Below are 26,518 nucleotides of genomic sequence, written 5' to 3' on the forward strand. Positions count from 1 at the left end.
AGACGTTTTATCTAAAACCACAAATGTGAACATCATGGTGGGGCTGCAGGAAAAGTCAGAAAATCCTCAAGTCATCAGGAGTCTTTCTGTGGGGACCATCAATGTCTCCAAGAAATACGATGTTGAAATTTTGATCTTTCAGGCTCAACTGCCAACATAACAACTTGACACGTCAAAAATGTCAGATGATGCTTCATATCTGCTGCCAATTTTTCCCAACAGAAGAACACGGGGTTCCTGGGCTCTGAGCCAACTTGTCAATAACTACATCTTGTTCTCACATGACAGGACAACAGCAAACAGCTGTACTTACCACCTAAAGCTTGTTTCATTACAAAATCCATGATTCCTGCTGATTCGTATAGATGTTTGTCTCAAAACCAAAGAGAACTGAGCATGTAGCCACCAAGCCTGGGATCTCTGGGTGTCTTGATCCTTCTCGATTTCCCCTTCAGTCTTCAGTGGCTCTCTGCTGGACCTGAGAGAGGAGAAACGAGAAACAATTAAGAAACAACCCCTGGAAAACACATATTAAGATATATTCATACAGATTAATTAAGAACTTTACAATCCCATCCCCTTTATGTCAATAGAGACACTAAATGCAACAATGGATCTCCAATAAAGCAGGTATTGGTCGGTGTGAGGCAGCCGATCACGCTAATGTTAAAACAGCAGATAATCAGATCTTCTTAACACTCTCCAGCTCTGTGACAGGAATCCCATTCTGGGAAGCACATCAATCAATACTGAGGCCATTTGCTCCAAATCACTCGTCTGTCTGTAACTCAACACCAACGGATCAGTCGTCTTCTATCACTGACTGGTCATAAATATTTCACGGTAAATGAAACGATGTGGTTGTGTTCTGTTTAAATCCATCACACTCACATCTGACACACATCCAACATACATGCAGGAGGTTGAGACAATCAGCTTATATCCACACATAAAAAACACACACCTACCGTATGTAAGGGAAATAAGAAAATATAATCGCAGCCATATGTTCTCATTAATAATAATGAAACTGTGACAAACCACTGTCTCAGTTTCAGAAGCTACTTCGTTGTGAATGTCATTCTGCTGGCCTGAACATAAAACACTGAATTTGAAATGTATTTGGTGGTATGTAGAGTCTTCTGGCGACCTTTGGGAAATGAAATCTGACATTCATTTAAAAACCCATGGTATTATTCCAGGTGAGACAGTCAGTGAGGTTGCTTGTCCGTCTGCAGCCATATTGTCAACACCAACACGGACTACTTTTTTCTGGTTATGTAGCACTAGTTTCTGAAATATTTACATTGTTCTTTTTCCACTATAAAAAAGCATGAAGAAGTATTTCACCACAGGAACGATGGTCTTTTTATAACACTGGGACGAAGGCAACATGGAGGGAAATTAACCACTGTTCATATTACTACCCCCGTTCGTAATGATTCAAATATGGTTGAAAATTGACAAAGACTTCCTTTAATGCCTCTGAATTTTAGGTTTGTGTTTTCAATACAGTTAGGGGGATTGCAGCTGCCTTCATCACTCGGCCGTGGTCGAGCCTGGCTGCTCATTGGCTCATGTTGAATATGATTGTCCCTGTATTGTGTCCCTGTATATATTTGATAAACTGCTCTCCTGCGCCAGTGTCAACCAAGATGAAATCCTCCACATTTATTGCACCTGGCGAACGAGAACACCATTTCCATTTTGAAGCAGATCCCTCCTGCTCGCCCAGCGCCCGGTGTCATTTCGCTACGCCAATATTTGCCGGAGCTGAATAGAGCCAGGATGAGATGGGATGGGATGGCAGATTGAGCTGCACAGCTTATTCTGGGAGGCGACGGGGGAGACGAGGCCGAGCGGGACGACAATCCATTTGTAACTGTGACCGAGCGCTTCAGGGGGTGAAGAGCCTCATTTCCATACACACACACACACACACATAAGATTTCATTAACAGAAATGCAAATGTACGCCGGTACACAATACGAGAAACACAAATGCGACACACTTAACCTTGTGTGAGGAGAGTAAGCTGTGTTAGCATACGTTAATGTGTGTTTGTGTGTATGCATATAAAAAAGGGTGTATATTTAAATGTGTGTGTCATTGTGAGTGCAAAAAAGGGCTCTTAATCGGAGTTTATGTACAGTTCAAAGAATTGAATTTTAAAGATTAAATTATTACTATTATTACAAAGAAAGATGTATACACACACTCAGGTCTGGTGAAGAGCCTTGGGTTCGTATGTGCGTGTGCATGCTTAAATGTGTGTACTGAAGCATCATTACTATACAAAAGGATGAGGGGAATAACTTTACTGTACTGTACCTGGTTGCAGGCATCCTTGCGTTCGTGCAACCTCACAAACATTTGGTCATTTTACATTAACCAATTAGAGGTAATGCACCTTTTGTTATAGGCCAAGCCCCCTTTTTGGAGACCAGCATGACCAGTTAATCAGCTGTTCTTTGACTGATGACCAATCTTTCACAAAAGTCTGTCAATCCATTTGGAAGTTATGCTTCTTTTTGCAATAGGCTGCTCCCGTTGCCACATACACACCTTCACATACACCCACCTGACACTGACGCCACATTTTAGCCTCCTAGGATGAAAACTACAGCTGCTGCTGGGTAGGGGAATTTTTGCTCTGGTCGCGTTCAAAAACCTTCTTTTTAGCAAACTTTGTGTACACAAATGATGTTCTCAATGCTCGGGTTCATGTGTAGAGACCCTGGTGATGCTACGAGCAAAGTTTCATGTTGTGTCGAGTCTTCTTAGTGTTTTAAAAATAGCGATTTTGATGCTACAGAAAAGTTGCCCGCACACCTCCATTGTAAATGAGTTTGACCTGGAAACGAAACTACGGTGTATCTTAAAAGTGGCTTTTTCAGTTCTGGAGGAAACATTGTTACATGCCTCAGATCCTGCCTGAAACCTGAAATGGTAAACATGCTAGTGTTTCTTAGCAAGAACCTGGAGTAAACACTAGTGTGTAGAGTAGAGTGATCACATTCAGACTCACATCTACAACACTAGTCTGAGTAAACAGGTCAGGATACCAAGTCTGCTGCTCCCTTTTGAAGTGCCCTGTTCAAGCCCCTCTTATTCTTAATCATCAGTGCTCTTATTTGTTTAAAAGAGTTTAAAGTTGTCACCTGTCACATGGCAGTGTTATTTGCAATAGTTTTTTCAGTGTTTTATTGATTATTTATTTATTGGGGGGGGGTGGGGATTTAACTTATCGTTCATTTATCGTTATCGTTATCGAGGTGAGTTGCTCAATATATCGTGATATTGATTTGAGGCCATATCGCCCAGCCCTAATGCCAACTTTCCAACATATTTCTCAGATTACTGGGTTGCTTTGATTTTAAACCAATGTGATGTGCAAACAACATTTTTAAAAAAGGCCCCAAATTGGACGGGAATGTAGTTATGTCTCATTCCCCGGGAGTCAAATATAGGAAAAAACTGTGAGACTGTGGCTTTTAAACCTTCTGGATTAGAAAAACACAACAGAAAACTGAAAGAAATACAAAAAGAGGAGTGGGCTGAAAAAAATCAACAGAGAAACTTCTTTGTTTTATCATTACGTGGCTTTTGATTTTGTTATGTCTAACATTAATACATCACTGTACAGTAGAACGAGGCAGGCAGCATTCATTATACAGTGTGTGTGTGTGTGTGTGTGCGTGTGTGCATGTGGCCTCTGGTGTTTGCGGTCTGGCAGCAGAACATTTCTCTTATCGTTACAGAAACAGACTCAAGGACACACTAATGGAATAAAGGAAAGATGCTGCTGTCAGACAAGGACATCCAGAAGAAAAGGACACACACACACACACACACACACTTGTGTATTGAGGGCATTCACTTTGTAACCTTGACATTAAAGTCATAATCCGTAAAAATAAATTATCTTCAATCAGTGTGTCCCGGCAGCGATGCAGCCTCTGTGGAAGCTCTCTGCTGCTGTAAATCTTTATTTTGTGGTTTCTGAAGTGACGTGTTTTATGTTTAGACAAAATGAAGATGTCACTTGTTGTTTTTGCCATTTTTTCCACCATCTCTTCACTTTGCTCTCACCCTGGTTTCTATCTTTCTGCCTCACTTCTCTTTATCGCTGGTTTCTTTCTCTGTGTTATCTCGATCCTCTCTCTGTCACTAATTACCTTGTTTGTCTTCTTCCTTTCTCATTTTATTGCTTGGTTCTCTGCCTCTTTGTTTCTCTCTCCATTTACAACAATGTACACACCAAACACCCATCCACATCTACATCTCTTTATGACTTCACTGATGCCTTTATCTCTGGTGAACACACACCATAAACTACACACCCATGCACAGACCATTAAAGATGTTATGGGGTAAATAAAGTTACACCGTTCATACAGTTCAAATCGAATACACTGCCGCTGTTGACCCTAGTCTTTGGTCACATTTCCGTTCAGCCAGACGGACCTCACTAACAATACGTTCTCACTCCCAGCTGGTCAAATACAGCAGCTTGGTCAGTGGCCATAAGTTTCAAACCTCGATGCTCTACCTACTCCTCTAAAGTCACTTTTTAACCAGCTGACATCACAGATTTCTTTAACAAGGGAGACCTAACCAAGAAAGGTGGGAATACAGAGATAGAACAGTAAATTATAATAATCAGATATAACATTTGCACACAACAACAACCTGGACTCAATGGATTTCTCTATAGTTGTAAAGCTATTCAGTGGTACGGTATTCTGAAGTTTAAGTTCAGTCTGTAGATTGCTGCAGCAGGCGCCGAAAACCTAAACGCTTTCTTTACCAATTCAGTTCAGACTTTAGGAACAACAACTATCAAGGGAACAAAGAATGTGATTTCCATATTTAAGTTTAAAAGAGAAAATAAGTCAATAGGAAGTTTGAAGAACGACAGTGACTGAGGCAGCGTGCACCTAAAGTAACACCAGTTATCATCATCTACGTATGTTACTCTTGGTCAAATTTAAGGCTGTGAGCCAGTCTCGAGGAGGAAAGTCCAGTGTTTGACCCATCCAACCACCCTGAACACCCTGAGGGGCACTTCAAGATGTGATGTTACTATGGGAGTTACTACAGCATCAAACTAAAAGTATAGTAGACACAATTTTTGTGTTTGACCCGGTGGGTGCCGGTCGTGTGTTGACAGGGGCGGACTCCATTTTCAAACTAACATTAGTGGGCGCTCTTGTTCTGTAGGGAAACTGGAGAGAGACAGACAAGGCACAAAACCATCCCGAGTCCTTTAAAACCATCTTATCTTACAATCTGTACATTGGCAGTGCAAAGTGATTAATACAGGTGAACTGATTCACATCGCACCTTTATCATTATTTTCTATTTTGTTTAAAAAATGTATCTTTATTACTTTATATAGGTATTTATTTAAGTGTAGTAAGCAACATAAAAAAGCAAAATACCAGTTTCAAATTGGAAACTACTACTGAACTAACATCTGCAACGGAAACATATTTCAAATTACTTCAAGAGATTCACAGGTCAGCGGCTCTTCTGTATTTCCTCCTCCACATCTCCTATGAGAAGCATTGTTTAAGCTAACATAAAGCTGCTTATTGAATGAATTGTCAGTTTTTGATTCATGGTTCACTGTGAGCTACCAGGGACATTTCTGCCTTCACCTGTGATACTTTTTATTTCTGACAGCTTCATAAGAAGTGTGTGTGACATATTTAAATTGGTGCATTATAATAGTCTCTGCTGGTAATCTCTCTGCTCTTTTTTGTTTCTTTCCATCATCCTCTACCTGCAAACTGAAGCCTCTCCAACACGACAGAAGCAGGATGACACAATCTTAGAAAATCCCTCATCTGAGACGGACTGGAACAATTCATCACGGTGTTATCGTGTGGAACGGAGGAGCGTCACTCTACCTGCCTCCATTTACATCCTCATCAGAAAGCAGAGGACTAAACGGCGCCTCGTTATGTAAGAGCTTATCAGTGGGCGGTTAGCGTTGGACTGGAAGCTGAAGCAGCTCTCCAGCATACTGAACTTCTCCATTCTGGTGATAGTGGAGCGGTTTAAAACCTTACATAACCCTCCCTTTCACACAGGGCCAAATATACCATACAATCACTGAAGACAGCACCCAGGGGCATCCCCACCACCTCCTCCACTCATCTACCATCCCCCAGCACCCAACCATTTTCCTTCCATCCTCCACCACCCTTTCTTCTTCTTCGATCCTTCTTTTTTTTAATTTCATAATCCGGGCGCTGGCAGCGGTGCGTGACGCGGGATAATGTTATCAGGGCCGGGCAGGACGGCGCACTGATCCTATCCAGTTAATTGGAAGTTGTTTCCGAGTTTCACGGCCGGAGATGGGGATGGGAGCGGCTCGGGGAAGACGAACATGAGTCTGACGACGTAACATGTTTATGACAGGCGAAAGGAAATGTGTTTGAATAAATACAACAGGGAAAGTGTGTGTGTGTGTGTGTGTGTGTGTTTGTCTCCATGCTGGTTGTAACTCTTATAATGAAGCTGTCATCTTTGAACTGAAATCACACACTCTCATCACACACTCTCATTTTTTCCATCTTTCTCTCCCTCCAACAATGGAGAAAAAACAACATATTGCTGCTGTCATGCAGAAACTGATTACTCCAGTTTTGCTGAATTTCATTTTGAGCTTTAAAGGAAAAGGCTCACCATATTCAATATATTTCTTATTGTTAATAACATCTTTACTCGAAGGAGGAAATACTGTATTTGTGAGAGACTATTTATTGAGTAGAAGAAAATGTATGAACTTTGATAAATGCTGTCTGTGACACATTCTTAATAATTTGGGCCTTCTTGTAAATTTGGCTACAAAGTTATTTGTTTCTTTGAGTAAAAGAACACGTTTATCGTGTTGGCTACTGTCAGGCGGATGGGTAAAAATAATGTATTTCTGACAGACTTAAGGCTTATTTATGCTCTCTTTAGGTACGACAATAGATGTGTCCATTACAAACGATGCAACCACTAGAGGGCACCTCTTAAGAGCCAAATCTGTCTCACATGGACCTCCACCTTTCCTTCACCACTATCCAATCTCCTCCCAAATGTTTTGTAGCATCTGTTTGTCTCTGTGCTGGGGCAAAATAAGATCATTAAGATGTTTAAAACTTCTCACCAACTCACATAACCTCACATCTTGTTCTGTGGTCGTGTCTGGTTTGAACTATTGGCTACACTGCTACCAGAGGTACTGCTCCACTGGTCCGTCTATGTAAGCTTTTAGAAAACATGCAGAAATAGGGACAGAATGAGCGCTGAAGGCTCCATCCATATCTAGCTTTGAGCATGAATGAGCCTTTAGTTGTAAATCTGTAATAATAACGTAACTTTGATTTAAAAAAAATGAAAAACAAACAGTTTGCCTGGCGAATGATTTTCCTGCTCTATGAAAATATGATCAGGTTCAACAGGGTTGTACAACAAAATGTAAGTCGTAATCCCTTTATGCGACACAAACACTATTTTTCATGCTGGAGTGTTGAGGACGAGTTCAGGAGCCTCACAACCTGAGGAACGAAGCTGCTCTGTAGTCTGGTGGTATGTCAGCGGATACTTCTGTATCTCATGTCAGACGGCAGCAGGGTGGACAGACTGTGGCCGGGGTGGGTGTTGTCTTTTAGTAAGAAAACTAGCAAAAACATTCCTTAAAAAATTCCCTGTCCTCTTTGAATTATTTAACTGTTTCATGAGCTCGTAACTGCAGATGTCATTAACCATAAAGATTTAATTCATCATGTCCGAAACCCCACATAGTATTTGTTCATGTTGCATTAACAGCTGTAGCGGTTGCATCAGTCCCACATCCTCACTGCATTAGTGGTGTAATGCAATGTTCTCATAATTGTTTAACCACCCACAGTGTTCAGCAATGATCTGACGCAAATTACAGTCAACATGTTAGTCTGAGTTCTCCAGACTGCTATAAAAAATGTAACCTCCATGTAGACCGACACCTCAGAAACCTGGTTCCTGCCCCCGACAGAGATCATCATGAATGTTTCTAAAACAGAAACTAACTCTAACGAGCTCTTCAAGGAAGAAATCATGGAGAATCAATGAGACTAATAAATCACAGGTGTAACCCTCCTGTCCCCTTTAACCAGTTTCAAGGACAGATGTTAAAAACCAAAAGTCACACACACACACACTGGCCCTCAGCTAGCCTTTCACCCTGTGTTTGATGAGCTGAGCCTTGGGACACTCGACTGGACCTGAATGGGAAAATCAATAGACAGCTGAGATGGATCCCTGACAGGGGCTGCTTTCACACCAGGTTAACACGACTCCACCAGGACGCTCCGTCTTCATCTGTCAGTAAACACACTACTGTGGTTCACAAGTCTATATAGGACTACAAACATTACATGATCCTTGCCTTACATAAAACTAGATGCTGAATGAACAACAAAGGCAACCAATCAGAGGCTGAAAGCACAACAAAACGTGAGAGGAATAAAGAAAAACACCCATGTAATAAACAGACAGAGAATTAAAGACATGTCAAGCCCACAAATTAGTATGTTAGTGATTTAATTGAAGTTCATACTCATATTCAAGATGGCTGTCGACAGTAAATACTGAATCAAATAGACCTGAAGCAGAAATAGAACTGCATGTGAAGATATGACGTAATATGTAATCTGTCATTATGTCGAACTCGCAGGAAGTCTGAGCTATAATAAACCATATTAAGTATTATTAAAATATAAAATATGCACGTTAGAATTAGTTTCATCAGTGTAACCTAATTTCACATCCGAGGCGGTTCGGTCACTTTTAAAGAAGAAAGATTAAATGGAGTCATGTATCCCTCCTCTGACTTCCAGTCTGTGCTGGGGGAATAATTTATCACCACGAAGTCACATGAATAAATAATGAGGCTGGGCGGTGAAGTCGCCGCCTGGCAGGTCTGAGAGCGAGGCGGCGCCGTTAGCAGCTCATCATTAATTCATTTTCCAACGTCTCGAAAAATGTGATTTCTGCCTTTTTGTAACATTTTGTGTCGCGGACAGCGTTCAGAAAACAGTTTCATTCAGCATAAACAAAGTGAAAAATGTTTGTCCACCTTGTTTACTGTGAGAGATTTACTGACCCAAGTAAAGCAGCTGGGAAAGACCAAAAAAGTAACGATGATGGAGTTCAAACTTTGCTGGACTCCATCTTCCAACTCATTCTGCTACAAGACAACAAAACAAATGTCACAGCTTATTCATCGGTCTGATTTTGTTACAGATTTTAATTTAAAAGTAATTTTCCTTGAGGATAAAGACCTAAATCACCATCACATATCAGTCAAATGATTTCCACTGTATGACTGGCTGGTTTTATAGAGGAATTTTTACTTAAAAGAGTTTTGATTTAGAATCATGACACCTCTAATGACTATGTAACTTTATCTTATGTGGTCATGTTGTTCAAATGCTCTTTTACATGGCCGCAATATTCAGCATGGATTCAGACTGTCTTCAGATCAGCAGCACGCTCAGTCTGTCGCTCTCACTTACACTACACAAGCACTGCACAGCTCAGCAGCCTTTTATTTACAGCAGTTATCAAATCAGGATTGTTTCTGCGGTTTTCACTGTCTCTTAATAAGCTTTTAATGATAAAGTAATGTGCTGAGAATCACAGCTGAGAAGACACGATTGTCTCAGTGAACGTTGAGGAGATTCAGTCAATGATAACGTTCATTATCAAGTGTAGACAGTTCAGTTTAAAGACTTGTTGGTATATGTACTGAACATCTGCTGTAAGTTGTGCCCCCACAACAAGACTATTCTGGTGAGTTTTGTTTTTGTCGAGTTTGAATGGAGCGAAGTGTGCGTTGTTTTTACACTGAGTTAACGAGTAGCGTTGTCACAATACTGGTATTTCTAACTTTGATTCAATACCTTGAAAAATATAGATATACGATACAATGTTCGATACCAAAGAGAAAAAACTGGAGGCAGATTTTCATTACAGGATAAATATAAAAAGGTTTGTGTACTGTATGTTTACAACAGTAAACACAGTATTGGAGTATTGAAACTATTTCAAATATTCAATATTAATGTACCGATATTTTCGATATTTTTGACAGCAATTAAGCTCATCGTAGTTCAGTAAGAGCCAAACTTTTTTACAGCGGTTTCAGACGGTGTATGGTTGTATTTTTCTGTCGTAAGGAAAAAAGATTTAAAAATATTTCCTCTCGACATTTTCTGAGTTTATTTTGATTACTTTGCTTGGAAAATGCTGCGATTAAGTTCCACAGTAAAGGCAGGAAATACAAGCCTCTTTAAAATCATAATGTCAAAGCACGAAACTGTCATGATACAGGAAATGCATTGAATGTAGCGTAGGGTTGGACTGGAAACTCTCTCTGACATGTAATAACTCCTGAGAAGAGGTCACCAACATGTCACCGTACATTAAATCTTTACTGACCACCTCAGTCTCTGTCCTGTTGCCACACCATCAATAACCCCTGAGTTTTTATGTTCGCCTTCAGTGAATGATGATGACGTAAATCTACCAGGTGTGAAGCAGAACTTCCTCTCATTGATCTCTTGAGCTGCAGGTTCGATTATTGAGCCGTGTCACATTCACTGTCTCTGCAGCTTCGTACTCAGAAGAAGAGTGAATGTTGATTCAGGCTCTGTTGTGTTCCCCTCTGCATCTGTTTCTGTCCCTCTTCCTCCGCTTTGTTTCACGCTGCCAACATCTTCTTCCTCTTCTATTGTTTGACTCTCACGATGTCTTTCAGTCGACATCCTTCTCTTTCCTTCAGCTTCGTTTCCTTTATAGAAATTTTCCTCTAGTTTTTGCAAGAATAAGGTTGAAATTATGTTGTTTGTTTTTTAGAAAAGAATACTTTCAGGAAAGTCACAAAGTTGATTTGATGGTAGATGATGATTCTGGAGGAGGGAGGGTGAATCATACAAAGAGAGAACATGAGGCAGGTTTTCTGTTTGCAGCTGAAGCTGACTGGAAGCAGCGTGTTGGATGTTATGTAATTAATGGAGCAATTAGCTGCTACAGTACAGCGCGCTCGCTCAGCCATCTGTTCAGATGACAAACAACGAAATCGATACGGCGCCGAGTCCCCGATGCTCAGCCGCTGTTCAGCCTGTCAACCATTAAACAAACCATCCAGAGTCAATCTGAGGAGGTCCTGGAAAACAACCGAGCAGTTCATTTACACAAGACAAACCTTTTTTTTGTTTTTATCAGGTGTCTTCTCATGATCGCTTTCATTTGATCCTGTGTGCTGATTGCTGGATTATAACTGTGTTAGTTTAACAAGTTTAATCTGGTTATCAAAGTTAAATTAAGGCTTGGGTCGGAGTAAACAGAATCTGATGAACGCAGCTGATTATTTGTCTATTGTGACATGTTTCACTTTAATCTGATTTTCCTGCTCAGACTCTGAGCTGGAAAAAGGTCACAGACTGAAGTAAAGTGCTGATTTAATAAGTAAACAGGTTTGCAGCACATTTTCAGGGCAGGGCACCTCATGTAACATTTAAAACTGCAACTAACAGAAGTCAATGTCTTATTTTCTGGCAGCAACACAACAAACTTTCAGACAGATCATCCAAAGTTAATAGAAATTGAATCACTTTATGTTAACCTGATTGGGGTCATCGCTGGACTGAGCAAAAGCATAAATATTTTTAAATTTCCGTCACATTATTGGAGGCTGGTTTAGTGAGATTTATCTGTATCTGCTCCCGTATAGCTGGAAAAAGATAAATCTCTAAGCATGAGAAAAACATCTTAAGGTATTTGTTCAAATTCTTAAAATTATACGTTCACATGTACTTCATAGGTGACTGCTTGTGGCTGTTTTAAAGTTATCTGTCTGCTCCCACTGGAACAAGGACAATATGCTGCGTGACTAGGGGTCACTCGATTCGATTCTCGATTTTTACATTTATTTTTTTTAAAGCATAGGTTGCTATGCCATTTTTAGACTAGACTTTTATGCAATATAATATCTGACCTTTGTTCGCAATGTACCACACTACATTGTCAAATTTAAAACATTTATTAACAACATAATGTAACAATAACTTATATCTTCATTCATCTTCCTCCGCTTATCCAGGGTCGGGTCGCGGTGGCAGCAGGCTCAGTAGGGAGCTCCAGACCTCCTTCTCCCCAGCAACACTTTCTGGCTCCTCCAGGAGGATCCCGAGGCATTCCCAGGCCAGATGAGATATGTAATCTCTCCAGCGGGTTCTGGGTCTGCCCCGGGGTCTCCTCCCAGTTGGACGTGCCCGGAAAACCTCTAAGGGGAGGCGCACAGGAGGCATCCTGATCAGATGCCCGAACCACCTCAACTGGCTCCTCTCAACGCAAAGGAGCAGCGGCTCTACTCCGAGCTCCCTCCAGATGTCTGATTTTCTCACCTTATCCCTAAGGCTCAGCCCAGCCACCCTATGGAGAAAACTCATTTTGGCCGCTTGTGTCCGCGATCTTGTTCTTTCGGTCACTACCCACAGCTCGTGACCATAGGTGAGGGTTGGAACATAGATGGACCGGTAAATCGTGAGCTTCGACTTGCGGCTCAGCTCCCTCTTCACTACGACGGTCCGGTACAATGCCCGCAACACTGCAGACACCACACCAAGCCGTCTGTCCACCTCAAGACCCCGAGATACTTAAACTCCTTCACTTGGGTCAGGAGCTCACTCCCCAACCGGAGGGGGCAATCCACCATTTTCCGGCAGAGAACCATGGCCTCAGACTTAGAGGTGCTGACCCTCATCCCGAACGCATCACACTCGGCTGCGAACCGCCCCAATGCCTGCTGGAGGTCCCAGGCTGAGGAAGCCAACAGAACCACGTCATCTGCAAAAAGCAAACGCAATTCTGAGGTTCCCATACCGGATACTCTCCTCACCATGGCTGCACCTTGAGATCCTGTCCATGAATATCACAAACAGGATTGGAGACAAGGGGCAGCCCTGGCGGAGTCCAACACCCACTGGAAACGTATTCGACTTTGTGCCGAGTATACGGACATAACTCTCACTTTGGTCACACAAGGACTGGATAGCTCGTACCAACAGCCCCGGTACCCTATACTCCCTCAGAACCCCCCACAATACACCCCGGGGGACCCGGTCGTAGGCCTCTCCAAGTCCACAAAACACATGAAGACTGGATGGGCAAACTCCCATGACTCCCCCAGCAAGCCTGCAAGGGTGAAGAGCTGATCCACTGTTCCACGGCCAGGACAGAATCCGCATTGTTCCTCCTGAATCAGAGGTTCGACGATCGGACGGACCCTCCTTTCCAGCACCCTGGAATAAACTTTCCCAGGGAGGCTGAGCAGTGTGATACCCCGATAATTGGAGCACACCCTCTAGTCCCCCTTTTCGAAAATGGGAACCACCACCCCGGTCTGCCACTCCAGGTGTACCGTCCCTTACCTCCACGCGACACTGAAAAGACGTGTCAACCATGACAGCCCAACAATGTCCAGAGCCTTCAGCATCTCGGGGCGAATCTCATCCACCCCTGGCGCCTTGCCACTGGGGAGCTTCTTGACTACCTCAGTGACCTCTGCCAGGGATATGGACGAGTCTTCCCCCGAGTCTTCAGAATCTGCCTCAGTTACAGAGGACGTGTTAGCTGTGTTCAGGAGTTCCTCAAAGTGTTCCTTCCACCGCCCGAAGAACCCTGCTGAACCCCAGTCCGGTTCAGCAGGTCCCCTCCCCAACTGAAAACAGCCTGGGCTGAGGCCCGCTTCCCTTTTCTGAGTCGCCGGATGGTTTGCCAGAACTTCCCTGAGGCTGACCGAAAGTCCTTCTCCATAGCCTCACCGAACTTCTCCCACACCCGAGTTTTTGCTTTAGCGACCGCCAAAGCTGCAGCCCTCCTGGCCTCCCGGTACCAGTCTGCTGGTTCAGGAAACCCCTGGGCCAGCCAAGCCCGAAAGGGCTCCTTCTTCAGCTTGACGGCTTCCTTCACCGCTGGTGTCCACCAGCGGGTCCTTGGGTTGCTGCCCTGACTGGCACCGATGACCGTCTGACCACAGCTCTTAGCGGTCACCTCTACAATGGAGGCTCTGAACATGGTCCATTCAGATTCCATGTCCCTAGTCTCCCCCGGGATGAGCAAAAAGTTCCAGAGGTGGGAGTTGAAGACCTGACGGACCGGGGCCTCCGCCAGATGTTCCCAGTTCACCCTCACTACTCGTTTGGGTTTCCCAGGTCTGTCCGGCAGCCTCCCCCCCCACCACCTGATCCAACCCGCCACCAGGTGGTGATTAGTTGACAGCTCCGCTCCTCTCTTCACCCGAGTGTCCAAGACATACGGCCGAAGGTCCGATGATACGACCACAAAGTCTATCATCGACCTTCGGCCTAAGGTGGCCTGGTACCAAGTACACTTATGAGCCACCCTATGCTCAAACATGGTGTTTGTTATGGCCAATCCATGACTAGCACAGAATACCAATAACAAAACCCCATTCGGGTTCAGATCGGGCAGGCCGCAGAAGAACTATGGAGTCCCCAGGTGGAGCCCCTTCCAGGACACCACCCAAGGACTCCAAGAAGGCCGGGTATTCTGAGCTGCTGTTCGGTGCATACGCACAAACAACAGTCAGAGCCTTCCCCCCAGCGACCTGCAGTCGCATGGAGGCGACCCTCTCATCCCTCGGGGAGAACTCCAACACAGCGGCACTCAGCCGGGGGCTTGTGAGTATCCCCACACCCGCCCAGCGCCTCTCACCCTGGGCAACTCCGGAAAAGGATAGAGTCCAGCCCCTCTCAAGGAGTTTGGTTCCAGAACCGGTGCTGTGCGTGGAGGTAAGCCCAACTATATCTAGTTGGTACCACTCTACCTCTTATATCTTCAGTCAATTGGAAACTAAAACAAAATAACCTGCCATTTAGTTTATCTTTTGTAACTGCAGTCTTCTTCACAGAAGATGACATTCAAGTTCACAACAAAACAAACAAAAAAATAAAACAGCCATGTCCATAGTCTTCTCTGAACAATTAAGTCTTAACAAACAATTTCCGAACAGTTGAACACAAGGTGCGTAAGGTCTGAGTGGGCGAGCGAGAGTGAGGGAGCGTGGGTACGTGCGGACAGTGAATAAATGGGAGAGCAAGAAGAAGCGAAAGGAGTAGCAGTAGTAGCGACAGCAATAAAGTGTACAATATAGGCTGCAGTTTGGCTGTGAATAAAGGCGACGGCTCCTCAAGATACAGCAAAGCTCCCTGGTATTATTTCCTGATCTTTGGGTTCACCCCAAAGGTAAATATAACCTTCGGGCCTGGAGGAAATCATCTCCCCTGTGCTTCCCGACCATGGTCTGGGAGCCGAACAGCAATGGTGTAACACCATGCTATCGTTTGACTGGCTGTAGCTAAGTTAGAGGAGGTTGACTCGCAGCACTTCAACACGTGTGTGTTTTTTTCCCCTTGGCAAGCGTGACATGGGGGCATGGCAGCATCGACAATTCCATTTTTTAATTCGAAGTTCAAGTTTGTGACTTAATTTCGGTCGATTTCGAAATTGTGACACCCTTATGCGTGACATTCTTAGACTGACTTTAAAGCTGCCATGACTTGCCATGACAAGCTAGTTGAGTGATATTTGCTACGTCACAGTTATATGGCAGTTCCCAGCTAACACAGCTGGACCAGGACAGAACTCCATCTCAGAGACAAATGCCAGTTTGACATCAGTGAATACAAAACTGAGTTGGTTTACTTGTCTGTTGAGTCAGTAAATAGTACTGTACATTTAGCAGCAGTTAGCAATCACTTTAGCAACAAAGCTACCAGTATTTGTCCATCAGGAAACTCCATCAAACACATTTACCTGTACTGTAACTGTAACTGGCCTTGGTCGTTCTGCGTGCAACCCCTGTACAAAGGTGTTCACTGGGAGGCTGCTGGTTAGAAGGAGTTAGCTGTTATGTTAGCAACAAGTAGCCTAAAGCTATCTGTCCAAAGTTGAGGCAGAGCAGCCAGAGGACAGTAGAAACGTCTTTCTCCTTGATCCAATTTAACCCAAATCAGTGAAGAAAGTTTTTAAAGTTGAGTTTTTATACAGTAATCTGAGTCCAGCCACCAGAAACACGCTCTGGTGATGTCCTTCTTTATGTACACCCATGTTAGCTTTGTAAAAATCAACAAAGCGTTTAGTGGAGGCAAAATTATTTTTTTTCATCCTTTTCCAAGAATTCACAAGCTCTAAAACACCATTAAGAATACCCACAAATCACCTGCAAGATATATGAGATAGAAACACTTAAATGTTCATTTTGATTCACCCCAAAAACCTCTGCTATAATCTGGAAAAGAGGCAGCGTCGTCATAACCAAAGTAACTTCCAAGACTTGTATAACCCTGTCTCTGAGCATTACAAACTGTTGTGCAGTGATCCATTACTCAAACTGGACTTCCTGGATCATATTTCATGTCTCACTCTTTGTACCTGAGGCAACTCAACCCCACAAACAGCCCCCACACACAGGGCTGTTTTCTGTATGAATGCCCTCTCATACTGAAAAACCTCCTAGGCGTGGTGACTGGGCCTGGAGACAGTCAACACTGGTTTATTTTAACTATGAACATAATCCTTTCTAACTTAAATTATTTCTATTACACTACAATCATTTGACAAATGACTTATTGTGTTGTTTGTGATACATCTGCAGATGGAGGAGCCACAGTGACTCCATGGAGCCAACATGACAGGAAGATGATGTATGTGGTTGACATTTTTGAGTGTGTAACGTGGAGGCGGCGTCTGTAGTCATCAATCAGGGTATAATCTCTTCAGCGTTCAGCAGGAATATAAATCAAATATTTCTATAATCAGCTTCATCTTCATCATTCTTTAAACACGAGTCTTATGTCGGTACTTTGCATCAGGTGCATGTTTTATGTTATAATAGTTGCAGCAAACTAAAACCATCGATCTAAACAACAGGTTTTGGTCTCAAAATTAAAACGTGAGCTGCCATTTTGCCAAAGTTAAGTGCAAGAACAACAAATCCACAACTGACAGGAACATGTTGAAGCATATTCTTCCTCGAAAGGCAGTTTTGGAAAACATAGAAGAACGCTGACTGAAGTTAAGATGATGAAGCTCATACAGAGAAAGTAAAACAAATACCAACACTACGGCCCAAAATGACTGACGTGGTGTTTGGAGTGTGATTTGCATGAAATATCTAAAAGCCAAAGAAACGAGCAAACAAAAAACAAACAGACGTGGAGTGAAAAAAAACAAGCAGAGAAAAGGCGACTGGTGATGAAGTGAAATCAAACAGCTGCTGACATTTTCAGAATGAACTCATTCAGCCCGAAGACAAAAGAATCAAAAAGACAAAAGATCCTCCAACGCCGTTAACACGTTCACCTCTGACAGACGCTCACGGATGCCGCTTGTTTGTTGACGTTTAATTATCTGCTGATATTTCACTACTCGCATCGATCCAGAATGCCATTCATCCATCTTTCCATCCATCAGTCTGCTCATCCATGTGTTCACTCGCCGATCGCTGGTGATTTATTTTGCCCTTTTCGGCACACTTCATCCACCGCTCCATCAACCTTATGAATCCATCCATCCTTCCAGTGGTGGAGGAAGTATTCAGACCCTTTACTTAAGTAAAAGTACTAATACCACACTATAAAAATACACTTTAAGAGGTAGAAGTCCTGCTTTAAAAATGTTACTTCAGTAAAAATAAGTACAATAAGTATAATTAGGAAAATTGACTTGAAGTATTACAATTACGATCAATCCATCAACCAGTATTTCCTCCAATTTAGCTTCCTTTCAGTTGAGCTCCATTCATTAATTCTTCATTCATTAAGTCTCTCCATCATTTATCCACTTCTCCTCATCCATCCCTCTATGTTTGCCTCTGATGTGTCGGCCAGTTCTCCACCTACTCCTTCATCTTTCAAAACCCCTGCCAATTAATCAGCCCATTCCGTTTAACCACTATTTGTTGTTAATCAGTGCTGAGTTTATGCTATTTTAAGCTATCAGTCATTGCTGGAAAAAGCTCAACATATTTTTGGGATCAGTTATTTTCAGTGTGTTTGAATCTGTCCATGAGGTTGCATTCACTCTGTAGAAAGGATTCAACTGATTTTAAATTAAAGCTATGGTTGATCACTTATTCCAGGATTATTTTTGTTGTATTTGTAGAAAATTGCATCCTGACAGCAATCAATCAATCAATCAAAAGCTAATAAAAGAAAAAATAAAATCCTGTCGCAGGCCTGTAATAGGCTCATCCACTTGTTTCATTCAGCCTGTATGAAATGATTGAACTACCTGTCTGTCTACCTACGTACCTGTCTGCACCCACTCTGCCCATGACTTCTGCAGGACGAGGCAGATGTGTTGCTAAAGCTATTAGCGAGCTTGTGACACTAGAATGGTAGAGAAAGTGCAAAGTTTCCCACTACTAGCATGTTAGCGTGACAGCGGTGAGTACTAACAACAGCCATGTTGGTTGTTTATGTTCATGATCATGTCAGGTGTTTTCTTACATGTGAGTGAGACATGAGGTAGATGGATATATGGTTAGCGATGACAACAATGCCGCCGTGGCAGCAACAGACATGTTCAGCAGCTAAGCACACACCTACAGCAGTCAGCAGGCTAATTGTAGCGTCTGGTTGCCTTTTTCAGACTAAGGTACGTTTGTTTGTGTTTCCATGATTGTGGCATTCAATAGAGTTGTTCATTTGTGTATTTATTGGACTAAAAAAGCTACAAGCGATTGTTGAACATAGCGAGCTACCCGTTAACATCATCTCCCAGCTGGCCGGTGAGAGCTACAGGGCAGTCGGTGTCGTCACACGGTGTCGCTGTGAGTTTTGTGTTTTTTTTGGCTGAAAATTGTCCCGACATAACCTTAAAAATTTTCCAGTGGTGTCACCCTTACAAATGTTGAAACGAAGTCTTGAATTTCAGTCACTGTCTCTCAAAATTGACCATTATAATAACTCGGAATAAAATATCTGAATCACTAAGAATTTGGAGTGATGTAATAAATGATTTATTGGAGGACAGTAAATCCAGAGACAACAGCAACGACAGCAGAATCTGTTGTCACTGAAAATCACATCACTGATGTACGGGAACATAGCCAATGATGCTGCACAACGATACTCCATTGACTCTGGCTACTTTTCCAGCCTTATATATGTGGCTCCAAACCTCCCCCTCCTCCTCCTCCTCCCCTCAGGCTGTGGAGGACGGAGGGGGAGGAAGAAGGCTATATATCACCAACAAGACATTCGTCCATTTGTCTTGCGGTTGGGTGGCTGAAGGAGGAGAAAGAGGAAAAGAATGAAAGGATGGGAGGGGGTGGATATAAAGAGGGAGAGAGGAAGGATAACGAAGAGAAATGAGGACAGAGGAAGGGAGCGGGAAGGGGGGAAGGTAGGAAGAAAGGATGGAGGGGGAGAAGAGGAAGATGATTGGGTAGAGAAAGATGAAGGGCAAAAACACTGAGGGCTACAGTGAATGTAGAGAGGAGAAGAGGGTGGAGGAAGGCTACGAAGGTGTTGGAGGAAAAGAGAAGTTGTGAGCAAAAGGGCGAGGGAAACAATGACAGATTGATTGAGAGCGAGTGACAAAGGAAGGAAGAAAAGAACTGATGAGGCTTCAGGTGGAGGACACAAAGGAGATGATGAAGGTGGAGAAGAGACAAAGAAGTTGAGAGGGTGATGGAGGGAGAGAAAGGGTGGCGAATAAAGGAAGTGAAATGGGTCAGCGGCAGGAGGTGACACAAGTAAAAAGAGAGAAGATGAGCATCATCCAGAGACATGTTCTGCTGCGACCAAATAAAAATCTGCTTCACGTGGAAATGATGTAAAATAAAGCTAAATCTGACATGGAACAACAGATGTCATGTAACACTGACACATTCTTTTCAAATGTGGAAAAAGCTAAGTGATGTCACATCACATCTCACATCGTGTAAGTCACGTCATTTACACCCATTACCTTACTTACGTACCATAACTTAAATAAAAAACACTCTTGACTTCACAAACGGGTCGTGAACCAGAGGGAACCTGTCCAGAGGGCAAGTCCAGTGTATGACCCATCCAACCACCCCGAATCAGACTTTACTTGCTCTTTATTCTACTGCACTAGACATTTCCCTTCTGCCATCGACTTCATCATCAAAACTTAGAAGCGTATAATCACGGACCAGGCTGCGCTAGAGATGTATCTCATGACATGACGAGCAGTCGATGTGTATTTCCTGCTTCACTCTACGGTCTGGTGACCCGTTCGAGGGCATTTTGACAGTGTGACAGCCCTGCAGGTGCTCATTCTAGCTGTAGCCACAAGTCACCAGCTAACAGCTGCTAAAAGCACCTCCACCCTCCTGGTCAGCGTGTAAAAAAACCCCGGAGGCCAAACATCTGTTCTCGGCTGCACAGATTGCTGCTGGAGGACGGTGGAGTTCTGGCTGTAATGTTCAACGAATGGAAAACTGATTTATGTGTCATGGCTGAAGTACTAGTAAAGTTGGCGCTCTGAAAGCTACCCTTGTCAATATCACATGTTAACATGGACTCAGGAGACTGTAATTTCAAGGGGCTGTGTTCAGTAAGAAACCCACAGAAAATCAACTCCAAATGTGCAGCTCTGCTGAGCTTTTCAGCCTCTTTTAGCTCATAGTTTTGGTTTGAAAAAATGTCTATTAATTCAGCTTTAGTATCATCAGACAAACAATGATACAGTGCTGTGGAAACCGTGACGGTATCTTCAATAAGTGAAGACCTTTCCTGCCTCTTGTTCTCTGTGCAGAATGTAACATCTGCGATTGTTGGCGCTATCGTTCTGTAATCTGTGTGGCTCATTAAATACAGCACTTGTGTAGAAATGTAACCTGTCATGTCACCTGGATGTGAGTTTGTAAATACATTTTATAAATCTTTACTTGCTCACATCCACAAAGTATCAATTTTAATCTATTTGTGATACAAAAGTGTCAATAAATAATGCAATTTTTTCATCCAAGTGGTGTAAAATCAGCCCGTCCTATAGATCATCACTGAGAGAGGAGCTTATCACAACACATATTTATGTTTCCTGTTAGGCGATGACCTCTAGCGGTAATTATCACTGAAGCAAAGGAGGAAGTCAGGTGTAATAGTATATAAAAAATGTTTTAAAGCACAACAAAGTCTGCATGAGGACGAAAGCACAGGACTTTCATCCAGGAGATCGCTATTTGTCAAACCAAAAGTCAACTGTAAGTTATTTTAACTTACTAACGTAGTTAAGTAAATAAAAAATTTAATAAAGCTTTCAAAAAACATGCGTGACAGAAGGCACCGTCCTTATCCGCATGCGTATCTAACGTCGGGCATAAATGAGCAAGAAAATTAGGTTTAAACAAAAAAAAAAACAATATCTGAATATGAAATCTACAGCAGTGAACAGAACACGGTAAGCAGGACAATAAAAATTCAGACAAAGCAAACAGATGCAGTAATAAATACAGAACTTAGCACAGGAGACAAAGAGGCAGCTGTGGAGGCTGGACTGCTTGAGGACAAAAAAACAACTACGACCTCTTCTTCTGCCAATTTCCACCTTTGAGAATCAGTTTTGTTTGGTTTTATACAAATGTTAAGAGTCACAATGCCCGTTTGTTTTTTTCCCAAAGTGGAAATGAAAATGATTGTTTTTTCACCATAAAATACAAATCAACTCTAACCTCTACACCGTTTCATGTTGTACAGTGCTTTTGGATAAACGTGTACACCGACTGAAGGAGAAACAAGACGAAACACTGAATTAGTAATGCCAAGCTGTGTAGCTCAGTGTTTGCGTCTGTTTGTAGAGGACAGAAGTCCTCAGAGACACAAACACTACATAATGCATGGAGAGCTGAGTGGTTTGTCCTCAGGTGGACAGATCTGGGTTAAAAGAACTTCACGGAGTCAAAACAGACATGTTGGGTTCCTGCAGCACCGACGAGATCATGACCCCTTCAGTCCACACAGTTCAGACATGATAAAGATTAATATTCCACTAATCCGTCCACCATCGATCAATCATCCATGTATTTATTTTGCTTCTATCATGTCGGTCAGTTATTCACCTAATCATTTCATCTATCATCCACTCCTCCTATTTATTCTTTCGCAGCTGTTTTGTTAGCAAACTTAATCATCCGATCCCTCCATCTATCATCCACATTTATCCATCGACCAGCTCATCAATCTAGTTCACAGATTTTCTGCACATTTCTCCAACCAACAGTTTTATTCATCAATCATTCATCACTTTACATATCTACCTACCCCTTCATCTATTTATGAAGACCAAGACTATGAACATCTGACCCAAATTGGAGGGTAATCCGTAAAATGGTTGTCGAGACATTTTACTCTGAATCACAATTGTAAATAAGTCAGGTGGTCACCAAAGTCAGGGGGATTCATCCTGTGGGGACCATGAATGTCTGAACCAAATTTCATGGCAATACAACTGTTAGTTGTTGAGATGTTTGGATCAACGTAGTGGACCGACCCACCGTCAGAGAGACTCACATCCGAGTCCTAAACCCTGAACGTAAGTTAGCATTTCTGCACTTCCTTTTCCCTCGTCTTGAAGTCAGTGGGATTTTTGAATGGTCTGTGCCTAACACAAGCTTTAGAGAGTGTCCTGGTTTGTTCTACGACATAAAAAACATAAAATAAATAATAAATTGAAAATTTGAATTTTAAAGCATTTGCGTGTCTTTACAGGCCAACTTTAGCTGTTATTCAACTTGTAGATAATAAACTTATTGTAAAATATGTAAAGTTGAGTGTAGCAGGAAGCTTATACATGGTGACGTCTAAGTCATGTGACCACATGTTAGCTTTATACTTCTAGCGATTGCATTTACGCTTCAAAAATCATAATGGTGGTGTTCATCTGTGAAGATTATCTTGCTGAACAAAATATGTCAGTCTCATAAACTCAACCTATGCTAACCTCCAGGTAAGCCTACAAAAACACATCAACCCCCACAGCAGTCTGTTAGCACCCGTAGAGCCACACAGTTAACATCGTCCAAAAACTATTCGGCACATGTCCTGGGGTCATTTGTAATGTTCAAGAAAACTGCCAAATAATAGACAGAACATTAAAAGAAAGGATGAATGCTAAATCATTGTCAAATAAATTGGCTTGCTCCTACTAATTAAATGTTTTTCCTCACACTGGATGCAAGGCGGTACCTTAAACTTCCTACGCAACAAATTCCTGATGTATCACCTGTTTGGTTGTCAGTTTAAATAGTTTAATTTTACATAAAATAAAAATAAGTGTTGCTACTTTCTTTGTCTGTCCAGCTTTAATCGTTCTGTATATTCCAACTGGAACAAACAAAACTCTGCAATAAAACCTTGTGAGTAAAAAAAACAGAACAGATTAAAGCGGCGGTCCAAGAACAAAACATGGCTGCTCTCCGTCTTGCTGCCTTGTTTCGGGTTCCCTCCTGCTGCCAGCTTGTGATGACGCGTACGAGATGTGTTGTTTTATACCTTCAATCATCAGTGCCCGCACCTGTCTTTAGTCACAGCAGTGCCGAAACAAACAATCAATGTCAGCAGTGTAAAAAACAAACATATCAAAAATATCATCCAGCTTTCACGCATACAGAAATGACCCTGTTTTGAGATCAGGAGTCTCATATTTAAAACAGCATAGTGAGCCAGAGACATGGAGTAGTAACATTCACTGCTATGTAAATTGGTGAATATAAAATGCTGTTTGTCTCTTCCTTCAGCTATTTTATTTTCTGTCGATACACACTCGCTGAGCCTCCCCTTCACTCCATCAGGGTTAAGAGGGCTGTGGTAAGTGGCCAGCAGCATGCTGTGAGGGTGGGCGGCGATGCTGTGTGGGCGGGAGGTTTGCTACGCCTGCCAACTGCTCGAGTACAGTGATGAATGTTGCTGGGAGATGGAGAGAAAAAAAAAACTAAGAAAAAAAAAAAAAAAACTGCAAACAAACAAAACAGCTCGGACAAAAGAGGAGAGAGCGAGGTCACATTGTCACCTCTCATTGTCAGCTGCAGCTATTGATTGTGTTTACTGCCGTCTTATCCATCTGAAATACCTGAACAATTCCTGGATGGATTGCAATGAAATTCAGTAAAGACGATCACGTTAAACGCAGGATGAATCCTACTGACTTTGGTGATCCCCTTTCTTCTCCTGTGGCACCATTATGAGGTGGATGTTGTATGTAATAACTTCAGGGATCCTCTTTTTTGTACAGTGTAATGGCTGTAGAAAAATGACAACATCCACATATAGATTAGTTCCCTATAAAGCTCACTTTCACTATGTTATTCAGTCTGCCACTGTGGAGGCATTGTTTTCCCCCCACAACTGGAATAACTGTGGAAACTTAAAAAAAAGAAGCCCGCTGATGGAGGAAGCAGAGAGGGTGAAGAGGGAGAGTGATATAAACCGAGGTAAAACAAGAGTGAACGGACGGACATTCACTGGATGGAGAGCGCTATGGTGTTCCCCATTGATATGTGTTTCCTCTTACCACCGGGACTTGAGATGCTTAAAAACTGGCATTCTTGGCCCGTTCACAACTTCGAGATCACGGTTTCTAGGTCAAATTGGGATTCTGACGGTTGTTTTTTGCTTTGGACAGTAGCCAGGCTGCTAGCTGTAGCCACGTTGCTAATGCTGTCTTTGCGACAGCGGAGCCAACTGTTATACCAAAGAGTTGAGTTAGTTGCTAACATGCTAACACGCTACTGTAAGATGATGAACATTATAAACATTATACCTGTCAAACTTTAGCATGTAAGCATTGACACTGATTGCATGTAAGCAAGACGAGCATGCACAGTAGCATCACAGAGCCCTTAGCATGTCTATAGACATGATAGAATGATAATCATTTAATCAGAAAACAGTTATAAGGACCAACAGTTCAATACCTTCAAATATTCAATTTACAATGAAATAAACCAGAGAAAAGAGAGCAAGTAAGCTGGAATATTTGGCATTTAGGCTTGGTAAATTATTTAATTAAGCAATTATCAAAATTATTATTGATTTATTCTTGTCTAAGAAGCTAATTAATTAATTGCTTGAGTAGAGAGTCAGATTTCTTCTTTCAGAATATGATTCTAACTTTGACCTTCTCTATATCGTAATTGCTTGTAATGTTTAACCGGAGCTGAAGCCAATATAACTACAACATGTGAGATGGGAGCATTATCTGAATACTGAAGATCTAACTGTGTTGGGGTGTTTGGGAGTCAGGGTGGAGAAGCAGTGGGGTTTTCTGTGGGTGGGGCGACTATATAATCAAGTTACGCTCAATATAGCTCTTCTTTCTCGTGGACAAAGTGGATGTGACAGCAGGAACAATGGGTGATTAGTATTAAACACAGAGCTGTGGAGCACACAGTGGGTCGCTTACTGAGAGGTTAAAAATACTGAGAAGGGCCCACATACAACAACTTTATCCAAAAAGAGGATATTGGCCAGTTGTGAAGCTTATTGTACACTGCAGAAAATACTGAGAATATGTGGTGGATCTGATTCTGCAGTAGTTTATGAATTTCTGTATTTGCATCAAGGCAGCAGTGAGTTTTTTATACCTGCTTAGTTTATAGTAGGATCAGGAGAGTCAGACAATGTGTTGGAAAATTAAGCACACATGTATGAATACAAGTCATCCATACATACAGTGACAAAAAAATATGTTTTTGTTGCCCCGAACACGGTTGGAAATGTCCTGTTTCGTTAAAACCACTCTTCTCAAACTGTTGGACCTGTAGTGGTATGCTGGGGAATCCCAAAAATGCTTTCTAAAAATAAAATAAGTTGATTTAAAAACATATAAACGGCTGAATTTTAAACTGAAATGTCTCTAAGCCTTCTACGTTGTCACGTTCTTGCGCGTTCTGTTTGCACACATCATCCATGATTAAATACGAGCTAAACTCAAATCGTAAGATAGTAAATTGAGGTAAAATGAGAAATTCAAAAACATTACAAATGTGGCTCCAAATGGGAACTATCAGAAAGAGAATTGCGGAGCAGGAGGACAATATTTCAAGCAGCACTGTTGAACAGCAGCTGCTAAAGTTAGCAAACAGCACAAAACAGTGAGCAGAATACAGAAGGCCTGCACTACGATATTTTAACGTTGGTCATAATGGTGGTACTTAGAGAGCCTAATATTTAATGAGATGCTGAGCAGAAAAATGTGGTTACATGCTAGCATTACGACATCCCAAAATGCCGACATCCCAAAATTGCGACATACCGCCATTCCGACATGTCACCATTCCGACGTACCGCTATTCCGACATGCGAACGTTCCGCCATTCCAACAAAGTTTCGTCCCGGCATTCCGACAAGGCTAATACTAACCCGCAACCCGTAACCCTAACCCTAACCTTAACCCTTTTAAAAGATGTGTTGGAATGGCA

At 42.3% G+C, this 26,518-nt stretch overlaps 1 protein-coding gene across 1 annotated transcript in view; it reads right to left on the reverse strand.

Annotated features, from left to right (window-relative positions):
• LOC311257112 (complexin-2) overlaps nt 1–26,518 on the reverse strand; it is a 62,433-nt gene that overhangs the window by 23,382 nt on the left and 12,533 nt on the right. The window contains exon 2 of the mRNA XM_084352578.1: nt 314–478. Coding sequence (XP_084208704.1) covers nt 314–344 — 31 coding nt within the window. The 5' untranslated portion in view covers nt 345–478. The remainder of the gene's footprint in view (nt 1–313; nt 479–26,518) is intronic.

The sequence above is a fragment of the Pagrus pagrus genome (assembly GCF_965226575.1).
Source record: "Pagrus pagrus genome assembly, chromosome: 5".
Lineage (NCBI taxonomy): Eukaryota > Metazoa > Chordata > Actinopteri > Spariformes > Sparidae > Pagrus > Pagrus pagrus.